The sequence below is a fragment of the Eutrigla gurnardus genome (assembly GCF_963514095.1).
Source record: "Eutrigla gurnardus genome assembly, chromosome: 4".
Classification (NCBI taxonomy): Eukaryota; Metazoa; Chordata; class Actinopteri; order Perciformes; family Triglidae; genus Eutrigla; species Eutrigla gurnardus.
Genome location: NC_139918.1, coordinates 14,899,511 through 14,919,802, shown reverse-complemented (window position 1 = coordinate 14,919,802; position 20,292 = coordinate 14,899,511). Strand labels below are relative to the sequence as shown.

Here is a 20,292-nt window from a genome sequence, read left to right as displayed (position 1 = left end):
CTCAATGATCCAGTTCAAAGTGCATTCAAAACAACATGACTGGGCTCATCAGATTGGGCTGTGGGGTAAATCATGCAAAAAGGTATACCGTTCGAGTATCCACCCACTTTGGCACGGCTGCTGGATAATAGCAGTAAACAAAGCAAAGACAAATAGAGACTGTTCTCCACACAGTGAATACTGCAAGCTCTGGAAATATATATGATGCAGCTTCACAAGGCCGGTCTACCTCAAACCGCTGCATCACATAATTACAGCTTCAGAAACACTGAGGTTTCAAAAACAAATCGACTGAGATGCGGGGTGTTATCAGATCCGATGTTCTGGTGAATAAAGAGACTTCTTGTTGTTTTGTACATCATCATGTCTTTATTTGTGTGTAAACAAACTCTGAAAAGAGCATCAGCCAGGTTCTTGATTATTGGCATTAACATGATCGATTTCATTTGCAGTCATGGATAAAACATGATCACTCTGTTGCAAAACAGAAAAGGCTCTTGAACAAGTCATGTCAATTATGTCCTTCGATCTCATTTTTCCCCTTCCCCCATCACGGTCCTAAAGAAACGCACCGACCATCAGTTGAAACTGGCAGATCATTGTATCGATCTCAAAAATGGAGAAAAACATCTGGGGTTCAGACTTTAAGAACATGAAATAATCTCACTCCAAAACAACGATCTCAGGACTTAATGAATGACTTATTGATGGCCATTTCTTGCAGAGTGTAGAATAAATAACATGACACCTTACGTACCGTTTGCGACCTCAGTTCAGTCTAGCAGGGTAACTTCTTCTCATTTTACTCGGTGTATGCAGTGTTTCTCACTACTGTATAAGGTGCAAGGTGTGTGTGTGTGTGTGTGTGTGTGTGTGTGTGTGAGAGAGAGAGATATAGAGATAGAGAGAGAGAGAGAAATGTCACTGCTTGAGAATGTGACTCGTCGTAATGTTTGGTCGATGTATGTTGGTGTTTGTGGTTAAAGATTTGGACCCGACCGGGCGTCCAGAGGCGTATTAGGTTAGTAGTTCATCAAATCATTAAATATGTAACAGGTGAAAAGTTGCAAAAATAACCTTCTTAAAAACAACAAAGAAAACGTCCGCAGCGATCGCAGCAGTAGTGTTAAGCCCAGAGTGCAACATTATTCGCTTCGTCGCTTCCGTTGTACACAAACAACAAATATATTTACAATCAAAACAAACAAAAAATTACACAATTCATGACGTGAGAAATGTCACCACATTCAGAACCACGGACAGAAGTCATTATATGACGTTCACTTCATGAGAATGCGACAAGTAGTGTGTGTTTGTGTTACTGACCTATTCTGACTGGCATCAGGCTTCGTGTGGTGGGAGGAGCTTGCCTCTTTTGTAGCAACTCCACTGGCCAAAAAGGAACCAAAAAAAAAAAAAAAGCATTTAAAAAACCCTCAGCAACAGCCTCCATCTTCAATGAGGAAACCTGAACACATTTTCTACCATCAACGGCCCAGAATGCAACAAAAACACTGATGGAGTTGTGCAACCTGGTGCCTTTCATGCCAGTTACAGTTTGTCATTTCCACCCCGATGCACTTAGATCCACATCCCAAAAGTTTTGGGCTTCCTGTCTGGAGCTATAAAGCCTGAAGGACTGCCTCTTTACGCTCACTGATATTTTGCTTTCACGGCAAGCGAAACACACGAACAGGCCCTTAAAATTCTGCTTGGTCTTCTCCCAAGACAAACGCGGTGCTGTTCAAAAGCGGGAATGCTTACAACCAACAACAGAAAGCAATTCCACAACACACATCCAATACTCACGGGGGGTTTGTGGGTATACGGAGGCAGATATCAATGTTGTAACAGCCAATAACTCTTCCATGTTTCCTTTCATATTTTGGCCTGTATCAGGAAGCCAAACAGACGGAAGCTCAACCGAGGTCAAACCGTACAGGTGCACGAACCAGTCTCTTGAAAACGAGAGGAAGGGTTAGGCCCCATGTTGTGGTTCATATTGGAGACGTGAGGTTGAAGTTGGTGTTCAAGGGGAAAATAAATAGTAAAGGGATAAAAAGTATATATTTTTTTTAAAGTAAACCTGTTGGCTATAGTTTGGATGATAAGACGTGGTTACACCGCTACAAAACATCCAGCTTTCATGTAAAGTGGCATGCACGTCACTTTTCCCTCCCTGAAATAAGAGAAAATCTGTTTGCAGGTCCGTCTTTGAAGGGAGAGGCTGGGCTGCGTTTGACAAACCGCTGCAACTCTTAAAGAGCATCGTCCTTTTGTTGTGTGTTGCTATGTTTTTATGTGGCTGTGGATGCATGTGTGTGTGTGTGTATATGTTGAATCCTGCTACCACACATCCTTTTAAGGCTTTCAAGCTGCTTTGGATCAAAGTCAGTCCCAGGGGATAATTCGGCAGAAACACTGAGTTCAAAAACATCATAGCCTACCTTCACGTACTGCTGAATTTAATTTTTCAGACACATTTCAACACCTACTTGATCTTTTGCTTCACAAAAGGGAGCTGATGTCCCTCAAGACACGCGTCTTCTGCTGGCATTGATTTGTTAGCTTCATCTGACTTCATCGCCGCTTTCACAAAATGTGTCTCTTGGTTTTAAAAACAAATGTTAAATGCTCAAATGCTGAACCTACTGTCAAATTAAGATTGAAAAGGGAGCGTCCCCCGAAACAAAAACGCGGGCAATATTCACATCTAAGACTTGGCTTTAAGTCCTCAGCTCAGAGGTTGTGAGAGGACAACCGATTTGCCAAAGACTAACGCCAAAATGTACAAACCGTGCGGGGCAGAAGACGAAAAAATGTTATAATTGTTATAGTGTTAAAATGAACCCCACACTGGCCACGAGATTAGAACAGATAAACAGTACATTAGGCTATATGCGTCATCATAATTATTGATAGATATATAGCAGCCGCAGCCGCCGCCATCCAGTTTTAGAAACACATTTGACTAAAAGGGAAGGGACAGGAGGAGAACTTTCTCTTTCTGGAGTTGGATTTAAATAAATATTCTGTTTTTTGCGTGTTTTTCTTTTTCTTTAAAGCCACCTTTCCTCCTGCCTGGCAGGTGGGGGAGAGGGAAGCGGCAGGAACGGAGGGGGCTCTACGTGAAGTTCTGGAGGGGCTGGCTGACCCTCATGCAGGCCCAGTAGAAGGCCCGAGCCAAGGTGACGAGAACCAGGAGCAGCATCGCGGCCCACGAGGCGTAGATCCCCTGGTAGGTCTGAGCCTTCACCCACGTTCCAGCCTAAAGACACGGTTCAGAAGATAAGATGTCAGCCTTTTAAAAGGGGAATTATGAGCAGATTCTGAATGCGTTATGGTGATTATAATGAGCCAGCTCAAGTCCAATCAGGCAACCAGAGAGCTAAAGCCACAATTAAAAGTGTTCTATGCATTTATTATGTGACCTAGTTATGTTGCTGCAAATTGGGCAAAATTCCAGCAAAGCATCCAGTGATATTTACAGTAAAAAAACGAGTCTGGTAAAAGATATTGCAATCCATATCCTGTTATTAATCCAACCGCTCCAGACTAGTGCAGTAACCCTGAATCGCAGCGTTTGAAATGCGTACACATTTTCCTGAAACTGTTCAATACTCGAGAGTGACTCGGGGGTAAGAGAGAAAATATCTTTCACATCAACTATTGAGTGTGCAGCTGCTCCGAAGAAAATTACTTAATGAAGATGGTAAAAGTGACTTTGAGAGTACCCACAGGGATTTGGGGAGAATATGGAAAAAAGAATTCCTGTTTCAAAGACACAACACTAGAGTAAGCTAATACTATATACAGTATATTATATATATATATATATATATATCATAGAATATCATCAAATTCCTGTAATTAATAACATTATTTCCTGTTGACACCCAGAGATCTCCTGGACGATACACACACCCTGTGGCTCCAATGATTAATGCCACCTAGAGGAAAGCACCGGGCGTGTTTAAGCCTCGGGACGAGACACCCAGATAAGGTTTTGTGTACGTTAAAAAGGTAAGTGTCTGCCTGGTTGGCCACACAGAAACTCTGTCAGGCTGAGTCTCTTCATCATTACTTAAAGAGAACTCGACTGGCAGTCGTATGGAAGCACGAGGTAATCAAAACGGCTCATGCAGGCTGAAAAGACATCAAATATGCTTAAAAGAAACGCATACCGCAGCTTTAAATGAACGTCCTCCCTCTTCTCCTGTAAATGATGTGTAACATTTTAATGATTCACGACGCTCTCTGGGGCCTTAACACTTTAAATGGCATTCGCTCATGTTGCCCAGTTGGGGACACATCTCAACTCTGGAAGCTCGCAGCTGTTATGGTGATGAATCTCCCTAACTACCGTCATGTACTGTAAAACCACCGCTTCCTTATAACCTAATTTAATGCAGTCTGGAAGTTAAGTTTGATCCATGGCTTGTCACGGGTTGTTGCCGATAAAGTTTATCGACGCCGCATAGAGATTTAACCGTCAAAACCTGTGCTCATGTGCAATTCTGATAATTAAAAACCAAATGTTTTCATTAAACACAACCCGATCTCATGGTAGGGTATTTATTGGCACAACAGCAGCATTATGCAATGCTGTCAATACAGCATATTTATTGTTTGCATGTTGCCAACTGTTCTCCATGCTGGCAGGCACATATGCATCCTGTGTTCAATGTGCCGATACCGATTCCATGCTCAACTAGCACCCTCTGCTGTTTATAAAGCAGAATGCATCAACTATGTATGTCTCTCAATGTATCCGTGTTTTATTTTCAACCAGTTGTCTGTAAAACCGTGATCTATAATTGGGGAGATTATTCAAGTCTTGCACTATATTTTTGGTTAAAAAGCATTAAAGTTGAAAATAAAAAACACCTTTTTTTCAGTGTTGCAACTTGAAGACAGCTCAGCTACATTTTGTTTGCAGCTTGTGTCTCACTGACAAATAGGGTCTGTCACATAGTGTGGAGAGCGGCTGTGAGGTGAACACCCTCCATGTTAAACTAGTGACAACAAAAGGAGAGATTATAATCGTACCGCTGCTTCCTACAGACTGTTTTATCTGCAATCGCAAGGTTTTCATACTAGATAATAAAAAAAAACTAGAAAATAAAATAAAAAAGGAGGACACATTTGGAACAGATGAGACAAGAGTTAATGTTTGTGTAATTTTTAGCCTGCTAAAGTTTCAAGTTTACAGGTCAGTTATAGATAATATCTTATTAATACTCCATCTCTTGGATGTTAGTATGGCTAAGGCATCTGGCGACGTCCACTCACCATCAGCCCGGCGGTGGAGATGCTGAATAGCAAGCAGAGTAGAAAACACCACAAGCTCCGCCTCCGGGGATACCTCTGGCCAATGGAGGAGCTGCAGGACCAACACGGGGGAGAAGGGTGAAATTAGTTTGATTAGGAAATTAAATCAAATACAACACAATGATACGACCCTGTGTTTACAATATAAGTGTTTTTCACGGTAGGAAAAGCATGGGCCCTTATTAATAACGTCACCATCACATGAATGACGGCTCCATTCTGTACCCAGTAAACCATGACAGTGAGTCAGTGAGTCAGCATCAACAAAACCGTAACGCTGAAACTGGAGCAGCTAAATGGAATGTGTGCATAATTTGCATATACAGTAAATTCTTGATTTATGGCCAAAAATGTGTGCTGCTACAGTTTCAAGGTTCATTTAATGTCATTGTACAACACAGGGTTGCGTAATGAAATAAGGTTTGTAGTCCCATTTTGCTACATATGAACAAACGCACAAAGTAAAGTAGAGTAAAAACAAAACGATATCATCATATGTGGAGGGTGGAGGATGAATTTAGAAGTCTCACAGCTTGAGTTAAGAAGCTGCTCTAAAGTCTGCTGGTTTGGCAGCTGATACTTCTGGTGTGCGTGCCAGATGGCAGCAGGGTGAACAGGCTGTGGCTGGGCGGGTATGGTTATTTTTAAATACTTTGGGCTCTTTGCAGGCACCTCTTGTCACCAATATCACTGATGCTCAGTAGATTGGTACCAATAACGGTCTGAGCAGTTGCCTTTCAGTCAGGGTGCTTGCTATTGCTCCACTGTAAAAGTTAAAGGCACATGAACACACCTGAACTTTGACCACCAAAGTGGATGCTTGTGCCAAATTGGAAGAAATTCCCTCAAGGCGTTCCTTGAACATGGATGAACAACGTGAAAATGTAATGCCTGCTGTCTCCAGCATGCAGGCAAAGAATCTGACATCATAGATTTGCCAGGCTTGATATACACTCAACAAAAATATAAACGCAACACTTTTGTTTTTGCTCCCATTTTTCATGAGATGGACTTAAAGATCTAAAATTCATTCCAGATACACAATATTACCATTTCTCTCAAACATTGTTCACAAATCTGTCTAAATGTGTGATAGTGAGCACTTCTGCTTTGCTGAGATAATCCATCCCACCTCACAGGTGTGCCACATCAAGATGCTGATCTGACATCATGATTAGTGCACAGGTGTGCCTTAGACTGTCCACAATAAAAGGCCACCCTGAAATGTGCATTTTTTTGCTTTATTGGGGGTCTGGGGACTCAGAACCAGTCAGTATCTGGTGTGACCACCATTTGCCTCATGCAGTGCAACACATCTTCTTCGCATAGAGTTTATCAGATTGTCAATTGTGGCCTGTGGAATGTTGGTCCACTCCTCTTCAATGGCTGTGCGAAGTTGCTGGATATTAGTGGGAACTGGTACACGCTGTCGTATACGCCGGTCAAGCACATCCCAAACATGCTCAATGGGTGACATGTCCGGTGAGTATGCTGGCCATGCAAGAACTGGGACATTTTCAGCTTCCAAGAATTGTGTACAGATCCTTGCAACATGGGGCCGTGCATTATCTTGCTGAAACATGAGGTGATGTTCATGGATGTATGGCACAACAATGGGCCTCAGGATCTCATCACGGTATCTCTATGCATTCAAAATGCCATCAATATAATGCACCTGTGTTCTTCGTCTATAACAGATGCCTGCCCATACCATAACCCCACCACCACCATGGGCCACTCGATCCACAACATTGACATCAGCAAAGCGCTCACCCACACGACGCCACACACGCTGTCTGCCATCTGCCCTGAACAATGTAAACCGAGATTCATCCGTGAAGAGAACACCTCTCCAACGTGCCAGACGCCATCGAATGTGAGCATTTGCCCACTCAAGTCTGTTACGGCGACGAGCTGGAGTCAGGTCAAGACCCCGATGAGGACGACGAGCATGCAGTTGAGCTTCCCTGAGACGGTTTCTGACAGTTTGTGCAGAAATTGTCTGAGTGGCTGGTCTCAGACGATCTTGGAGGTGAACCTGCTGGATGTGGAGGTCCTGGGCTGGTGTGGTTACACGTGGTCTGCGGTTGTGAGGCCGGTTGGATGTACTGCCATATTCTCTGAAACGCCTTTGGAGACGGCTTATGGTGGAGAAATGAACATTCAATGCACGAGCAACAGATCTGGTTGACATTCCTGCTGTCAGCATGCCAATTGCACGCTCCCTCAATGCTTGTGGCATCTGTGGCATTTTGCTGTGAGACAAAACTGCACATTTCAGAGTGGCCTTTTATTGTGGGCAGTATAAGGTACACCTGTGCACTAATCATGATGTCAGATCAGCATCTTGATGTGGCACACCTGTGAGGTGGGATGGATTATCTCAGCAAAGCAGAAGTGCTCACTATCACACATTTAGACAGATTTGTGAACAATGTTTGAGAGAAATGGTAATATTGTGTATCTGGAATGAATTTTAGATCTTTAAGTCCATCTCATGAAAAATGGGAGCAAAAACAAAAGTGTTGCGTTTATATTTTTGTTGAGTGTATATGCCATACGTTTTTGCATCACAAGAATTGACGTGCATCACATGTCTACAAATTCCAGTTCCTAAAGCCCCATGAACTTTGCTCCCCATTTTAAGAAGCTTATGCAGATAGTGATATCGTTAAGTTAAAGGAAAGTCCTGAGGTAAAAAAACATGGCGCTAAATCCCACAGATCAGAAACCTCATGATTCTCTGAGAAACGTTAACACTCTGAAGTTACTGAGGAAAATGCGTTGCATATCCTCTACCTGCTCCCTCTGCGTAGGTTTCACTGAGAAACAGCTTCAGCTAAATGCCTAAGGATGTAAATCTACAATGTAAAAGCACACTGGGACTGAAGGGAAGCGTGATGGATGAATTCCTTACAGCTACTTACACTTTCCTGCAGTGTGGGCACCTGGCCAGCGTCCGGTCTGTGAACTCTGTCCACTGAAATTATAAAGAGAGAGACTGGTCACCTTCAGCTTCAGCTAACAGTCACAATCATGACAAATCCTCCAAGTAGCAGAATTACATTCAAACAAGCCTAACCAACCTTGATTCAGTGTTTTACCGTTGTTTACTTTTCATCAGAAATGATCAAATGTGTATTTGTAAATCCAAACTTTCTTTTGACACTTCTCACAATATGAACATACACATAGAGGTCAAATATATTGGGTAAAGAAAGGTAAGAATTGCAGAGGAGGAAAAAGAAACAAGCAAAAATATGGAGGTGTTAAAAGTGCAAAGACTGTTTGGTATGTGGAATTATTTCTTTTTTATGTGTTTGTTCTGGCCAGAAGCTTCTTATATGACTTATGGAGGTGTATGATGAGGGTTGTCTGCCATCGAACTGACTGGGATCAAACCTGGACACTGTAGTAAAATAACTAATAGATTCATCGTCTGTAAAAGTCAGAAGAAAATAACAAAAAGCCGACTTTAATCGGAAAAGATTTCTTTCTGACCAACAATAAAAACCACAAAGATATTCATTTGGAATGATATACAGCGGAGCAAAGCAATATTCCTCACATTTGAGATGCACATTTTACTTGAGATATGACTTCTACTGTAGAGACATTTTCTGTTGATTGCGCAAATCAGTTAAATGACAATTTGACTCAATATTACTGCATGCAAATCAACGTGAATGCAAATCCGATGGGACTAGTACTGAAGTAAAGGAGGCGACGCACAACCTTACGATGAATTCCTTGTGGAATAGTAGGCGGGCTTCTATAAATACGGCTGCTGCATGGATTGATGACATACTTTAAGAAATTTAACACAACCATCCTAGCTCTTGCCAACAGGTGTGGCGTGCCATCCAAAAATGGGAAAGACAAATAGTTTTCTCTCAGGGCGCAGACATTTATTTCCTCCCTCATGTAGGGGGGTGTAATACATCCGGAAAGACACTGTGCATTCTGTGCATTAGTCTTGTTTTGTAAAAAAAAAAAAACACTTTGTATTTTAAGCACAAAGAACATAATCACTAGATCTGTGACTAAAGGATCAGTGTGCCTCCACCCAGGGCACAGATTTGTGTTTTCATTCAGCCTCCCTGTCTGTAAGTAGGCAGGGAAGGTCCAACTGAATGCTTAACACCCTCAATCATCCATCAAACCTCTAATTTTATTCTTCTCTTTCACCGAATGCTGCCCTCCTCTCTTACGCCACATATCCAAACCATCTTTACCCGTCCCACACATTGTTAAAGAACAGTGAGTTATAATTCTACTCCCCTTTAGTACAAAATGGCCCTTATATATCAAGGCAGAGTTGATAGGGCTATTGATCCGCCACCATAACTCAACATTTACTTGGCCTTGTGCAAAGATGTTTCGGGCTTTTCAATAATTCACTGTTCTGGCTGTGTTACAGTGCATTTCACAACAAAAACCTTGCAGGCTCACTGAAACTGTCACAAGATATTTCGGCTACAAATGATAAAAGCTCCACTTGAAAGCCAAAAGAAGCAAATGCCAGAGCAGTTTTATTATTCCACTGGAGCGTAGTAATGCATCACCTCTTCATAAACACTTTTAGCCGATCTTAGCCTCCTATGGAGAATGTGATTGTATTGGTTATGTGTGGACCTGTGCCAGAGACTTAATACATTACACGGATTGTCAGAGGCTGATAAGGGCAATCAATGAGTGGCTATTTAAATACAATAGGCTAAAAATGTGATTGTAAACAATTCAAGGGAGTTTTTTTTTTTAAATCTAAGCTCTGAAAATGTTAATTAAATTGACATTTAGTGGACATATATTGCCAGGTGTAGACAGAATTAATTAGAATATGTAAAAACGAGTTGGTTCGTGAACAATATGGGGAAATTGCTTGAATTTGCTTTTGTCTAAAGCTCTTGGCAGAGTGAACTTAGACAATCAATAGCACTCTCATGTCTGTAAAAGCCACACATTGGGAGGGTGTGTGTGTGCGTTGGTCGCCTATTTCAGCTGGCATTCTCCTCACCTTCCAACGTCTATTTTGCAAGGTCACCGTCACCTAAGGCGGTTTTAATTGGTTTAAAGGACGACAAAAGAGCCGGAGCATTTTCCTTTCCGCTATAGCAGAAGGATAACGTGCGAAGCCAGACCACAGTCTGTAAGAAGTGGACATAGTCACCGTCATGTCACCCATTGGTTTGTGGACTGCCGTTTTGAAACCTTGAGTTCATCATATAGGCGGATGCCATCTTGGCGCTGAGGAGCTCAGTACAACTGAACGCTGAAAGAGACATTTTTAGGCAACCAAAACGGTTACAGTTAACTATCATGAACTTAAAAACACTATGAAAAAGGTTATAAGCTTCCAGACCGCCAGTCAATCACAAGGCAGCCACACCTGAAAGCATACCCTGCTGACCATAATTTATTAAATGAACATCGTGATGTTTTAAAGATGACTTGAAACTAGATATTGAGGCGATAAACTCGTGTTTACAATGTATGCTGAGATAATTAATCAAGTGAGAAGTCATTTTCTCATAGATTTACATGCATGAGTTGCCGCCTCCTGATGGCCGTTAGAGAGAATGCAAGTTTACGGCACTTTTTCAGAACTGGGGGTTGTTGCCTGAGCCAATCCTTCCTTTAGCACGGAAGCAGTGCTGTGAAGATACATCTGGCTATACAAGATTATCCCTCGCCAAGCCCCAAGTCGTTTTTATACTTTGGTTTTTGTACAGATTAAACAAAAGAGAGTAGTTGTTGAGAAGTGAGCATTTAGTGGTACTGTAAGGTGGGTATTATTACCTTTAAATAGAGCTAGGCTAACTGTTTCCCTAAGTCTCTATGCTCAGCTGGTGGACAGACATGACAGCAGGATCAAGAAAGAAAATTAGCAAAATTCCCAAATTGCTGAATCATTCCTGTTTCTGTGAAACAAATAAAAATATATTTTAAACAGTGTGAGTGTGGTACCAGGAAGGTGTTGCTGCAGTGTCCACAGGACACCCGGGCCCCGGCTGGCTGGGGGTCAGGACTGGCTGGACCAGGATGAACTGGACCCAGATTAATTATCCTCTTACTAGAAAAAGAGACAGACAAAAAATTAACATTCACGCCATGAACGACTCAAAATATTACTCACTGCAAGTGCAAGCTAGTAATCACTGCCTGGTGTTGTGAGCAGGCGCCGATGTGGAAAGGCTGATGAAAGTTTCACTTTTTGGGATCCATCAGCAGTCATCCTCTCATTACCATTAGCTCTGCTTTTCTAGCACTGCCTCAGTGGCTCAGAATCATTGATCAGACAGCACCATGGAGATGTGTCTGGTTTCGTCAGCATGTCTGGTTTCTCCGACAGCAATTTAGATGCTTCTGAGGAATCTATATGACCTTTGGCATCATTAACTAAACGGGTTCCCTGCGGTCAACTGTTATAAAACCAGGAATATGAGCAGTTCAATGTGAAATCCCCACTACTGTAACAGTAAAATACTGTTGTTTTTCTGCAAACATATCTGTGATACAAAATTCACAGTTCAGATACAATATTTTCTGAGAAAGTTCAAACTGAAACTAAAAGGATTCCTGATGAGCTAGGAAGTGCAATAATGTCAAATGTCACAAATTATTTAAAAATGCAAACCCTAATTAGCCTTCAGCCTTATGGGCAGCACTGAGGCTCACAGATTAATTATGCATTTCATTTTTTTTGCGATGCACACTTTTATAATTATACACATTTACATTGCAGCAGGAATTTAACCCCGCAAAAAAAATTGGTCTTGCACATTTTATGCCCCAGGCAGAAAAAAAGGAAATCTTATCCCTCTGACCAATTACACAAAGCTGCAGCAGCATGGTGTTCATTCGAGCTGCCAAGGCCGTTCATTTCCAGCGACTGGAATCAGCCTTCTGTTTTTTTTTCTTACAATAAAAATCCAGACACATCTGTTTGGCCTGCAAACTGTGTTTTATGGCTTTTTGCTCAGCTCATTTCATGACAGAAGGCAACTTTTCTTTCCCAAACTGTAATTGAACTTTAAACAACCTGTATTTTTTCCCCCGTCTATGTGCTGGAAAATAAAAAAGAGGGACATTTATCATACATCTTCTCTGAGTTTTTCCAGTTTACTTTCACCTGTTGGGTCCTAAAAGAGACTTGTGTGCTCATTTTGCTTCCCGTCATTATAATATGAATGAATTTGCTGTATTTGGTTAGTGGCCGCTCTGCAGGAATTTAGTGCATAATTAAAGCTGCTACATGCTGAATGGGTTCGGTGATTTTTAGCTGCAAGTTGCAGACTGAAAATTAAACCTCAACATCATCCCAATCCCTCAATTAAATCTGGCCGAACATAACACACAATGCATACTATATATTATACAAAGAGAGAGATCCTTCAAATATGGATGATATGCAGAAGGAAAACACATGATGTGGCTGTTCTAATGAGGCCGTTATTTCCTCATCCGGCTCACTGTGCACCGCATGTAAACTACGCTAGGGGCACAGCCTTAATTGAGGAACTGCTGCTCCCAATGCAACTTATTTCCTGTGTTTCACTTCTGTCTCACACAGACACACAGTGTTCTTGCACTCTTAGAAAGAAATGTCTCACCAGTATGGCCGTGGACAGGCGATCCTCTGGGAGGTGACTTTGCAGATGAGCAGACAGTTGCAGGGGCAGCGAACGTACTTCTTCCCTGCTGGGGCATTCTTAATGGGCTGCAGAGGGAGATAGAGATAAGAACACCGACTTAGAATAGGAGTAGATAACAAGCCAATTATTCTTGATGGACAAGAATTAACCAAAACTACAGGCAGGAGGGAGAGATACGGGGAGATATCGGACATGTCCGTACTGCAGTCGCAGTTAAGGAATCGTTGCTGAAATTCATGATACAACATGATACTATTTGAGCTCCATCGTCCCCAACAGTTCAAGAACTGCTTGTTGCTGTGGAAATGACTCAAGAAACATAATCATATGTAATACTAACAGGTGGTTTAAGACTTGAACCAACACATTGAGCATCAAGCGCCCACACTTTGCAATCAAAAACACATTGAGGGCTCCAGAGTGCCACCATTTTGAACGCACACGTGACCAAAAGTCTGCCATGTGCGACTAACATTTTCATTAGGGGCACCGCTGTGGCTGATATTTAGCAGGTCTGGCACTGTGTGAGTATGTGTGAAACCTCACAACATACCTGTAATTCAAAACAAAGAGAAACATTGATTGTTTGATTTTTTTTTGTCAAGACTCCAGATGTCAATTACAGCTGTTCCCAGCCGTGAAGGGCCCAGGGGCCCGTTTCAGACAGCAGGCTCAACCAACTCTGAACCTAAGCCTGAACTCTGAACCTAAGCCTGAACTCTGAACCTAACCCTGAACTCTGAACCTAGGCCTGAACTCTGAACCTAAGCCTGAACCCTGAACTCTGAACAGTTTCAGTTCCAGAACAGCTGTATGTAAACTCAGAGTTTACTCAATGGAGCTCAAGTAGGACGATTCACCATAGCAACCGGGAGAGTTATTAGATATTACTAATGTTTTTATGGAGAGTGTTTATGGAGTGTTTATGAAAGGAAAACAAGCTCATCCTTAGAAAGCGGACCAACGTAACTGCATCAAAGTAGAGATAGTTGGCGTGGCAGACATTTACGGCCCGACTTACTGTGTATAACTGAATGAAACAGTCGATTGATGAGGTGATATTGCTTTATTTTCAAATCCACAGAGCGACACTGTGAGGCATATGGTTTTAATCATATTTCACATATTAAACAGTAAATATATTTCTATTTCAACTCAAAAATGTCCCATTCTGCAAAGAATCTGGTCTTGGATTATATCCAATATGAAGAATATTGGAGAATATTGTTTAGATATGTGATCGGTAGGAAAAATGGTAATCAAAATCCTCTCCCGACGCAAAGCTACTGGAATACCTTTGGCTTCCATAGGTTGACGAGGAAAGGACGGCACATTTTTTCAGAGTTGGTTCAGATTCCGGAAAAAGGCGGAGACATGTAGGAGAAACTCAGTGTATGTTGCCAGCGAGCAGGTTAGGTTCACGGAGTATGTTGCCCGGGCAACTGATTTAGAGAGTAATGCTAAACTGCCTTTGTGAAACCATCCCTCATCTCAGGGTTTTCGCTAAAGCTGAAACAGGCCCCAGACCATTGGCAGCTCCATCAAATGTGTGTTTATTGGGTACCATTTCTGACACCCCCAGACATTACACAGGATAATAAAGATCAATGTTCCTAACTCTGGGCGCCTTGTTAGGTGGGGGGGACCAAATATGAGCGATACTGAAAGAATATTGAAATGTTTTCATTTTCAGGGCCACAGTAATGTACGCAACGCACAAAGCAGAGCAGTTCAAATTTGTTCAACTTCCACCACAAAAGCTGCTGCTGTGCTTCAATTAACGATGGACAGGAAATGAATAAGGACTGAGATTATTCTGATCAGCATTCTGGGAATGAATTACAATATAACAGATTTGTTCATAACTTGCTTCTGCTGCTCCGCCTCGTCTGTCCGTGTCATATTGTTCTATATCTGCAACGTCAGCAGTTATGCATTTGTTTGTCACTGCGCAAGACTATAATGATTTATTGTGGAAAAATGTACGTTATTTGCTGGATTTCTTTTCTTTGGGTTTTACATTGTATATATTTGTATACAAAACTGATCAGCCAGTTAAATAGACCTGCTGTACAGTATTTAATATTCACATTAGTTACATAATATCTCGAAGTAAGTGATTTATGCCCGATAATCCAATTGTATTCCTATTAATTCCATCCTGAATGAGTGCATTATTTTAACAAACATGTATACTTGTGGTTGGTGCAGCCTATTTTGTATCATCTTAGATAATACTTTTGGTCATATTCAGTCACAATGTTTTAGCTCAGAGAGAATGGAAACGTACACAACTATGATATATCAATAACACCCCTTCATCTGGCCCTAATAGAATATCCTGCTGCTGTCCTCCTGGTGGTTCCCCACTGAGGTACTAAACTCTGACCAATCAAATCACATTGAGTCCTCTCCGTTTCCTGCTCCATCATCAATTTCACTTACAACAGCTGTTGAGTTTGTATCTGCACTGTAGGGAGGGAGCTAATGATAGGGAGGGAAATCTAATATTTCAAATAGTCATTATACAGTGGATTGTCAAATTTCAGTCACCTTTAGGAATTGAAATGACTGCCATACAGACTTGCGTCAGTTTCAACATTTATATTACTTTTTATACAGTCGAATACAACAGTCCTGCAACAAATCATAACTCCAAGAAGGTAAGAATGGTAATTTTGGAAGCTGCAGTGTGTGTTACTGTTGAACAGTATTACTTTACACTGACAGTTGTTTTTATTTAATCAATCAATCAACTTTATTTATATGGCACTTTTCATACTTTTACAGTAGCACAAAGTGTCTCACAGAAAATAAAAGATAAACAAAACGAAAAATGAGGAACAAGGAAACACCATGAAAACCCAAACCTCCCACCCCCACAAATATACACACAGAGATACACAAAGACATGCACACTCACACACATACATAGTCATACTCACAGACATACACACCCACACACACAAACATACACACACCCACACACATACACTAGCTGTTGCTGAGGAGACATGGCTGGGCACCGAGATCTGAGGTGAGGAAGAAGCTACCTTTGGGGGCCGTGCACACCGAGAGGAAACATGGTCCATGACTGCAGGGGGCGCCGCCACAGGGACCACCCCAGCCCAGGCAGACAGGAGGTTCCACACCACGGTGTAGATGCTCCACACGGTGTAGAGCTCTCTAGCCACCCGGGCCAAGGCCGTCCACAGGACAGCACCCCCATCGGTGGACCAGAAACGACTCCCGGTGTGGTAGACCCCCAGGAGGAAACACTGGAAAACTGAGGGGCTAAAACAGTAAAATAAGGTATCGAAGCTAAAATCTGAGGGTATAAAAACACTAAAATGCATAAAATAGACCCAATAAATAAAACAATAAAAAATAAACAATAAAATAAAATAATAAAACAGGATAAACTGAAATAAATAATATAAAAATGAATAATTATAAAAAAAATGTAAGAAGCATAAAAGGAATTAGAAAACAAGTCAGTTAAAAGCCTGATTAAAAAGGTGGGTCTTGAGCCTCTTTTTGAAAACATCAACATTCTCTGCGGCCCTGAGGTTCTCCGGCAGGCTGTTCCACAATCGGGGGCAATAATAACTGAATACCGCCTCCCCGTGTTTTAGTTCTTACCTGTGGTATGGTTAAAAGGCCAGCACTAGAGGACCTCAGGGTCCATGAGGGTTGATAGGGTAAAAGTGTAGCAGATAAATAAGAAGGCCCAAGACCATTAAGACATTTAAAAACTAGTAAAAGAACCTTAAAATCGATCCTGAAGCGCACAGAGAGCCAATGCAGCGATTTTAAAACTGGTATAATGTGCTCTCGCCCTCTGGTCCCCGTCAGCACGCGTGCGGCTGAGTTCTGTAGTAATTATAAATTGTATGTTCTTTTTGGGAAGACCAGAGAGCAGGGCATTACAATAATCTAAAAGACAGGAGATAAAAGCATGCATCAGCACCTCCGTCCTGGCCTGAGAGTCCTGCGCGTTGTTTTTTTTTTAACAAAATCTAGTAGTTTAGTTGCAGGATTTCCACAATATAAATGTATAATGTTCTTTATGAATCTTTGAACATGACATGTCTCTATATATAACCATTGCTTCCACTCGCTCAGCTTGTGACGCGTCGCTGCGACTGAGTGACTGGAAGAGAATAAGAGATGTTCCGCCTCATGATGCAACTTCCCTCTGTAATGCTGTAGTGAATGTTCCACACTCATTTCTGTCCAAATGCAACTACATCTGTTGGTTTTATAAAAGGCATACACCCAACAGTCTGTATGGACTTATTGCTATACATGTACATATCTTCTCTCCATCTGTGAATTTCTCATATTGCCAGTTGGTACATCTGGACACATTTCAACTTCTCCCTGCATTACTGGTGATTTGCAAGCATGGAGACCCTTTTAACCTATGAATCTGACAGTGGCGGTTTTACATCGTGTTATCTTCCAATTGTCCCAATCATTTTAATCATTTTCTCTGTGAGACCTGTTGCCCCAAAGAGATGATTACGATGATAACGCTGTCAAATTAATTGTTATGCCGGTGTAATTGCAACAGACAAATAACTACGAGACCATTATCGAGATGACAGGTGGGCTCTGTCTACTGCGTTTGGTCTCGCAGGTGCTTGAGAACATTGGCCCCTTTCCTAATGACTTTCCATCAGCATTTCACTCAGTTTTGGTCACATATTTTAGACTTCGGCTTGCCTGATTCGGAGAAAACCCTTAATGGTAAACATGTCATATGAACTTATAGAAAGTAGGTGATACTCAAAATTGCCAAAATGCCTTGTCGAGCTACCATCCCTCCTCTCCATTCCCTAGCAGCAGAGAGTGCAGGGGCAGAGGGGTTGTTTAATAAAATATGTTAATCTGGTCTGCCTGACTGTAGCCGACTGAGGTTTGTAGCCTCGGCTGGAGATGAGAACGGCCACTCTAGACAATGCTAGAGAACATTTCAGAGGCGTCCCTCTCTGTATCCATAAATCCACGGCAGTCGGTGTTGCCGAAGTAGAGTCCCGATGTTGGTGGGGAGGGGACTTTACAGTAAGTGACCTGTCATTCTGAAGTATCATTCAATTTTATGGCATGGGTAAATCCAAATCCAATCAATTCTGACCACTGGCATTAAAAATGATCAAACTTGCATGAGCTTTTAGTCTAAATCTTGTCTGGTTCACTGACTTGCAAAGCTTACAAAATATTCACTGCGTGTAGCATCACACACCACTCTGACTAGACTTCATAACTTCAAAGAAGACCTAACATCAAACACACCTGACAGATCAGAAGATGAGCGTTTATCTTCTAAAGTCATACAAGTGATAAACATTCATATCCTATATCCTTTGACTTGTGCACACTACATGTATATCATAAATCAACAGCTTACATTGGACATTTGGACTTTTATACCATTAGGGCTGACCGGGCATTGCTCAAAGTAGAAACTACAGACCGCCCATCTAATTTATAAATTATTTTGTGATGTGTTAACACTATACCCAGTACATTTAAGGCTTAGTTCACCTAATAGCAACAAAAATGTTTTCTAAAAATAACCTACTTAAAAACATTTCCAAATGGATTAAAGGGACCATTAGTGACCTCACTGTGAGGTCTGTGGATTATCCAGAATAACAAAGATACTGATTCTGGAAACAGATGAGTTTTCATTGCTGTGAGTACAAAGAAATTACAATCACCTCCATTGTACTGAAAGGGAAACTTAGAGACCCATATCTCAAACCAAAGCTCCTGAGTGTGTGTGAAACAATCCTTTAATAGAAGATACCGGTCAAGTATAAGGGTATGTGTGTGTGGCTCACAACTGCATACAAGGCGTATTCTATCCCCTTTCACATATTCCCTGTAACTCTGTAGCGCAGTTTGTAAAAAGATTGCACTTGTTACACCAGAAACTTACTGTAGCTTCATTGCAAACCCCACACTTCACCACGTGTTGATGGATCTTTCCCTCCACAGAGATCAGGCTCTGGCACACCCTGCAGCTGATAACAGGTGCACTGCCGCTCTCTGGGGAGGTGAGAGGGGAGTAGGGCGGAGGGTCCTCCCCTAGGAGCACCGAGGGTTGAGTTGGGCTGGGGAACGGAGGAAAGCCTGCACAGGGATGGAGGGAGGCAAGGAAGGGAGAGAATGGTGACAAATGAATGGATTGTTGAGGAAACACATTCACAATTGACCTGACAACCAAAACAGGCCTAAATTCCCACAGCAAGTAAAGTCTTACGCTGTGATTAACAAGATAATACGATTTAGTCTCGGGTGAACTGAAAGGAGCTTTAGAAGAAAAATGCTTATGGAATGCTGAGTGGGGGTTAGTTTCAACAGATAAGAGTCCGAGTATTGGTGAGAGACAGAGAAATAATGAGTAATTGAGAGTTTCCTCTAGGAATCAGATGCAACATACTGTAACTACATTTGTAGCAAGCAGTCTGAAGAGAGCTGCTGTTGGAGCAAACACAATTAGGAGCCATAACTCATGCTTTTTCCATTAATATATTAAACCACAGTCCCTCCCTATGCGAGATGCCATTGGTCACGCCATCCCTCAGCAGCCTCCGTTATGGCTGTCTCATATGTCAATCACATCAGGTGTTTCTCAGATGCTAGCTAGCTAAGCGATACACTTATCTAGCTTGCGAGCACAGTGGCCACCGTCCAGCTGTCGAAATGCATGCAGCAAATTGTGTGAGGAAGCGTAAATAAAATATATTTTTGTGTTAATATTAATGAGCTGCTAACCGGAGGCTCAGCGTGTGGTTTGCCGGTACTAGCTAGAGCTAGCAACTAAGCTAATAGATAAGGGTTGCTAGGTTAGCTAGATGGCACAACGCTGATCCCTTGCAGTCTCTGCTTCACGTCCTGATTGCAAAACAGCACAGTTCATCCGCCAGGTGACCGTGAAGACGCACTCTGAAAGCGTACATGTCTATCCTGCACAGACACATTTCGGACGGGCTGGTTCACAGCTGAGCTAGCAGGCTAGCCAGAATGCCCTGTCAGTGGAGGCTAATTTAAGCTAGGCTAATTGAGGCTGGAGTCGGGTGGAGGAGAGAGCACCATGGATACTCACTCTGTGGTTTGTTGGGCACACCGTAAGGCGCTGCACCGGGAGACACCCCGCCGTTACCGCTGCCAAGAGCACCATCTCCCAGATCTGATAATAACGGGGACCTCTCGCCGTCCGCCATACCGAGAGCCGAGGCGTGGGGGGAGAGTGGGAGCGTGAGTGCAGACCAATACTGTGTTGTATTGTTGTGTC

At 42.2% G+C, this 20,292-nt stretch overlaps 1 protein-coding gene across 1 annotated transcript; it reads right to left on the bottom strand.

Annotated features, from left to right (window-relative positions):
• Positions 1 to 354: 354 nt before the first annotated feature.
• Positions 355 to 20,286, bottom strand: pip4p1a (phosphatidylinositol-4,5-bisphosphate 4-phosphatase 1a). Its single transcript, XM_084008082.1, has 7 exons — positions 20,104 to 20,286; positions 18,934 to 19,127; positions 12,945 to 13,051; positions 11,299 to 11,404; positions 8,259 to 8,311; positions 5,293 to 5,383; positions 355 to 3,268 (listed from the first exon to the last, which is right to left on the bottom strand). The coding sequence occupies exons 1-7, from the start codon at positions 20,219 to 20,221 to the stop codon at positions 3,125 to 3,127; spliced, it is 813 nt and encodes a 270-aa protein (XP_083864208.1). The 5' UTR covers positions 20,222 to 20,286; the 3' UTR covers positions 355 to 3,124.
• Between the last annotated feature and the right edge of the window lie 6 nt (positions 20,287 to 20,292).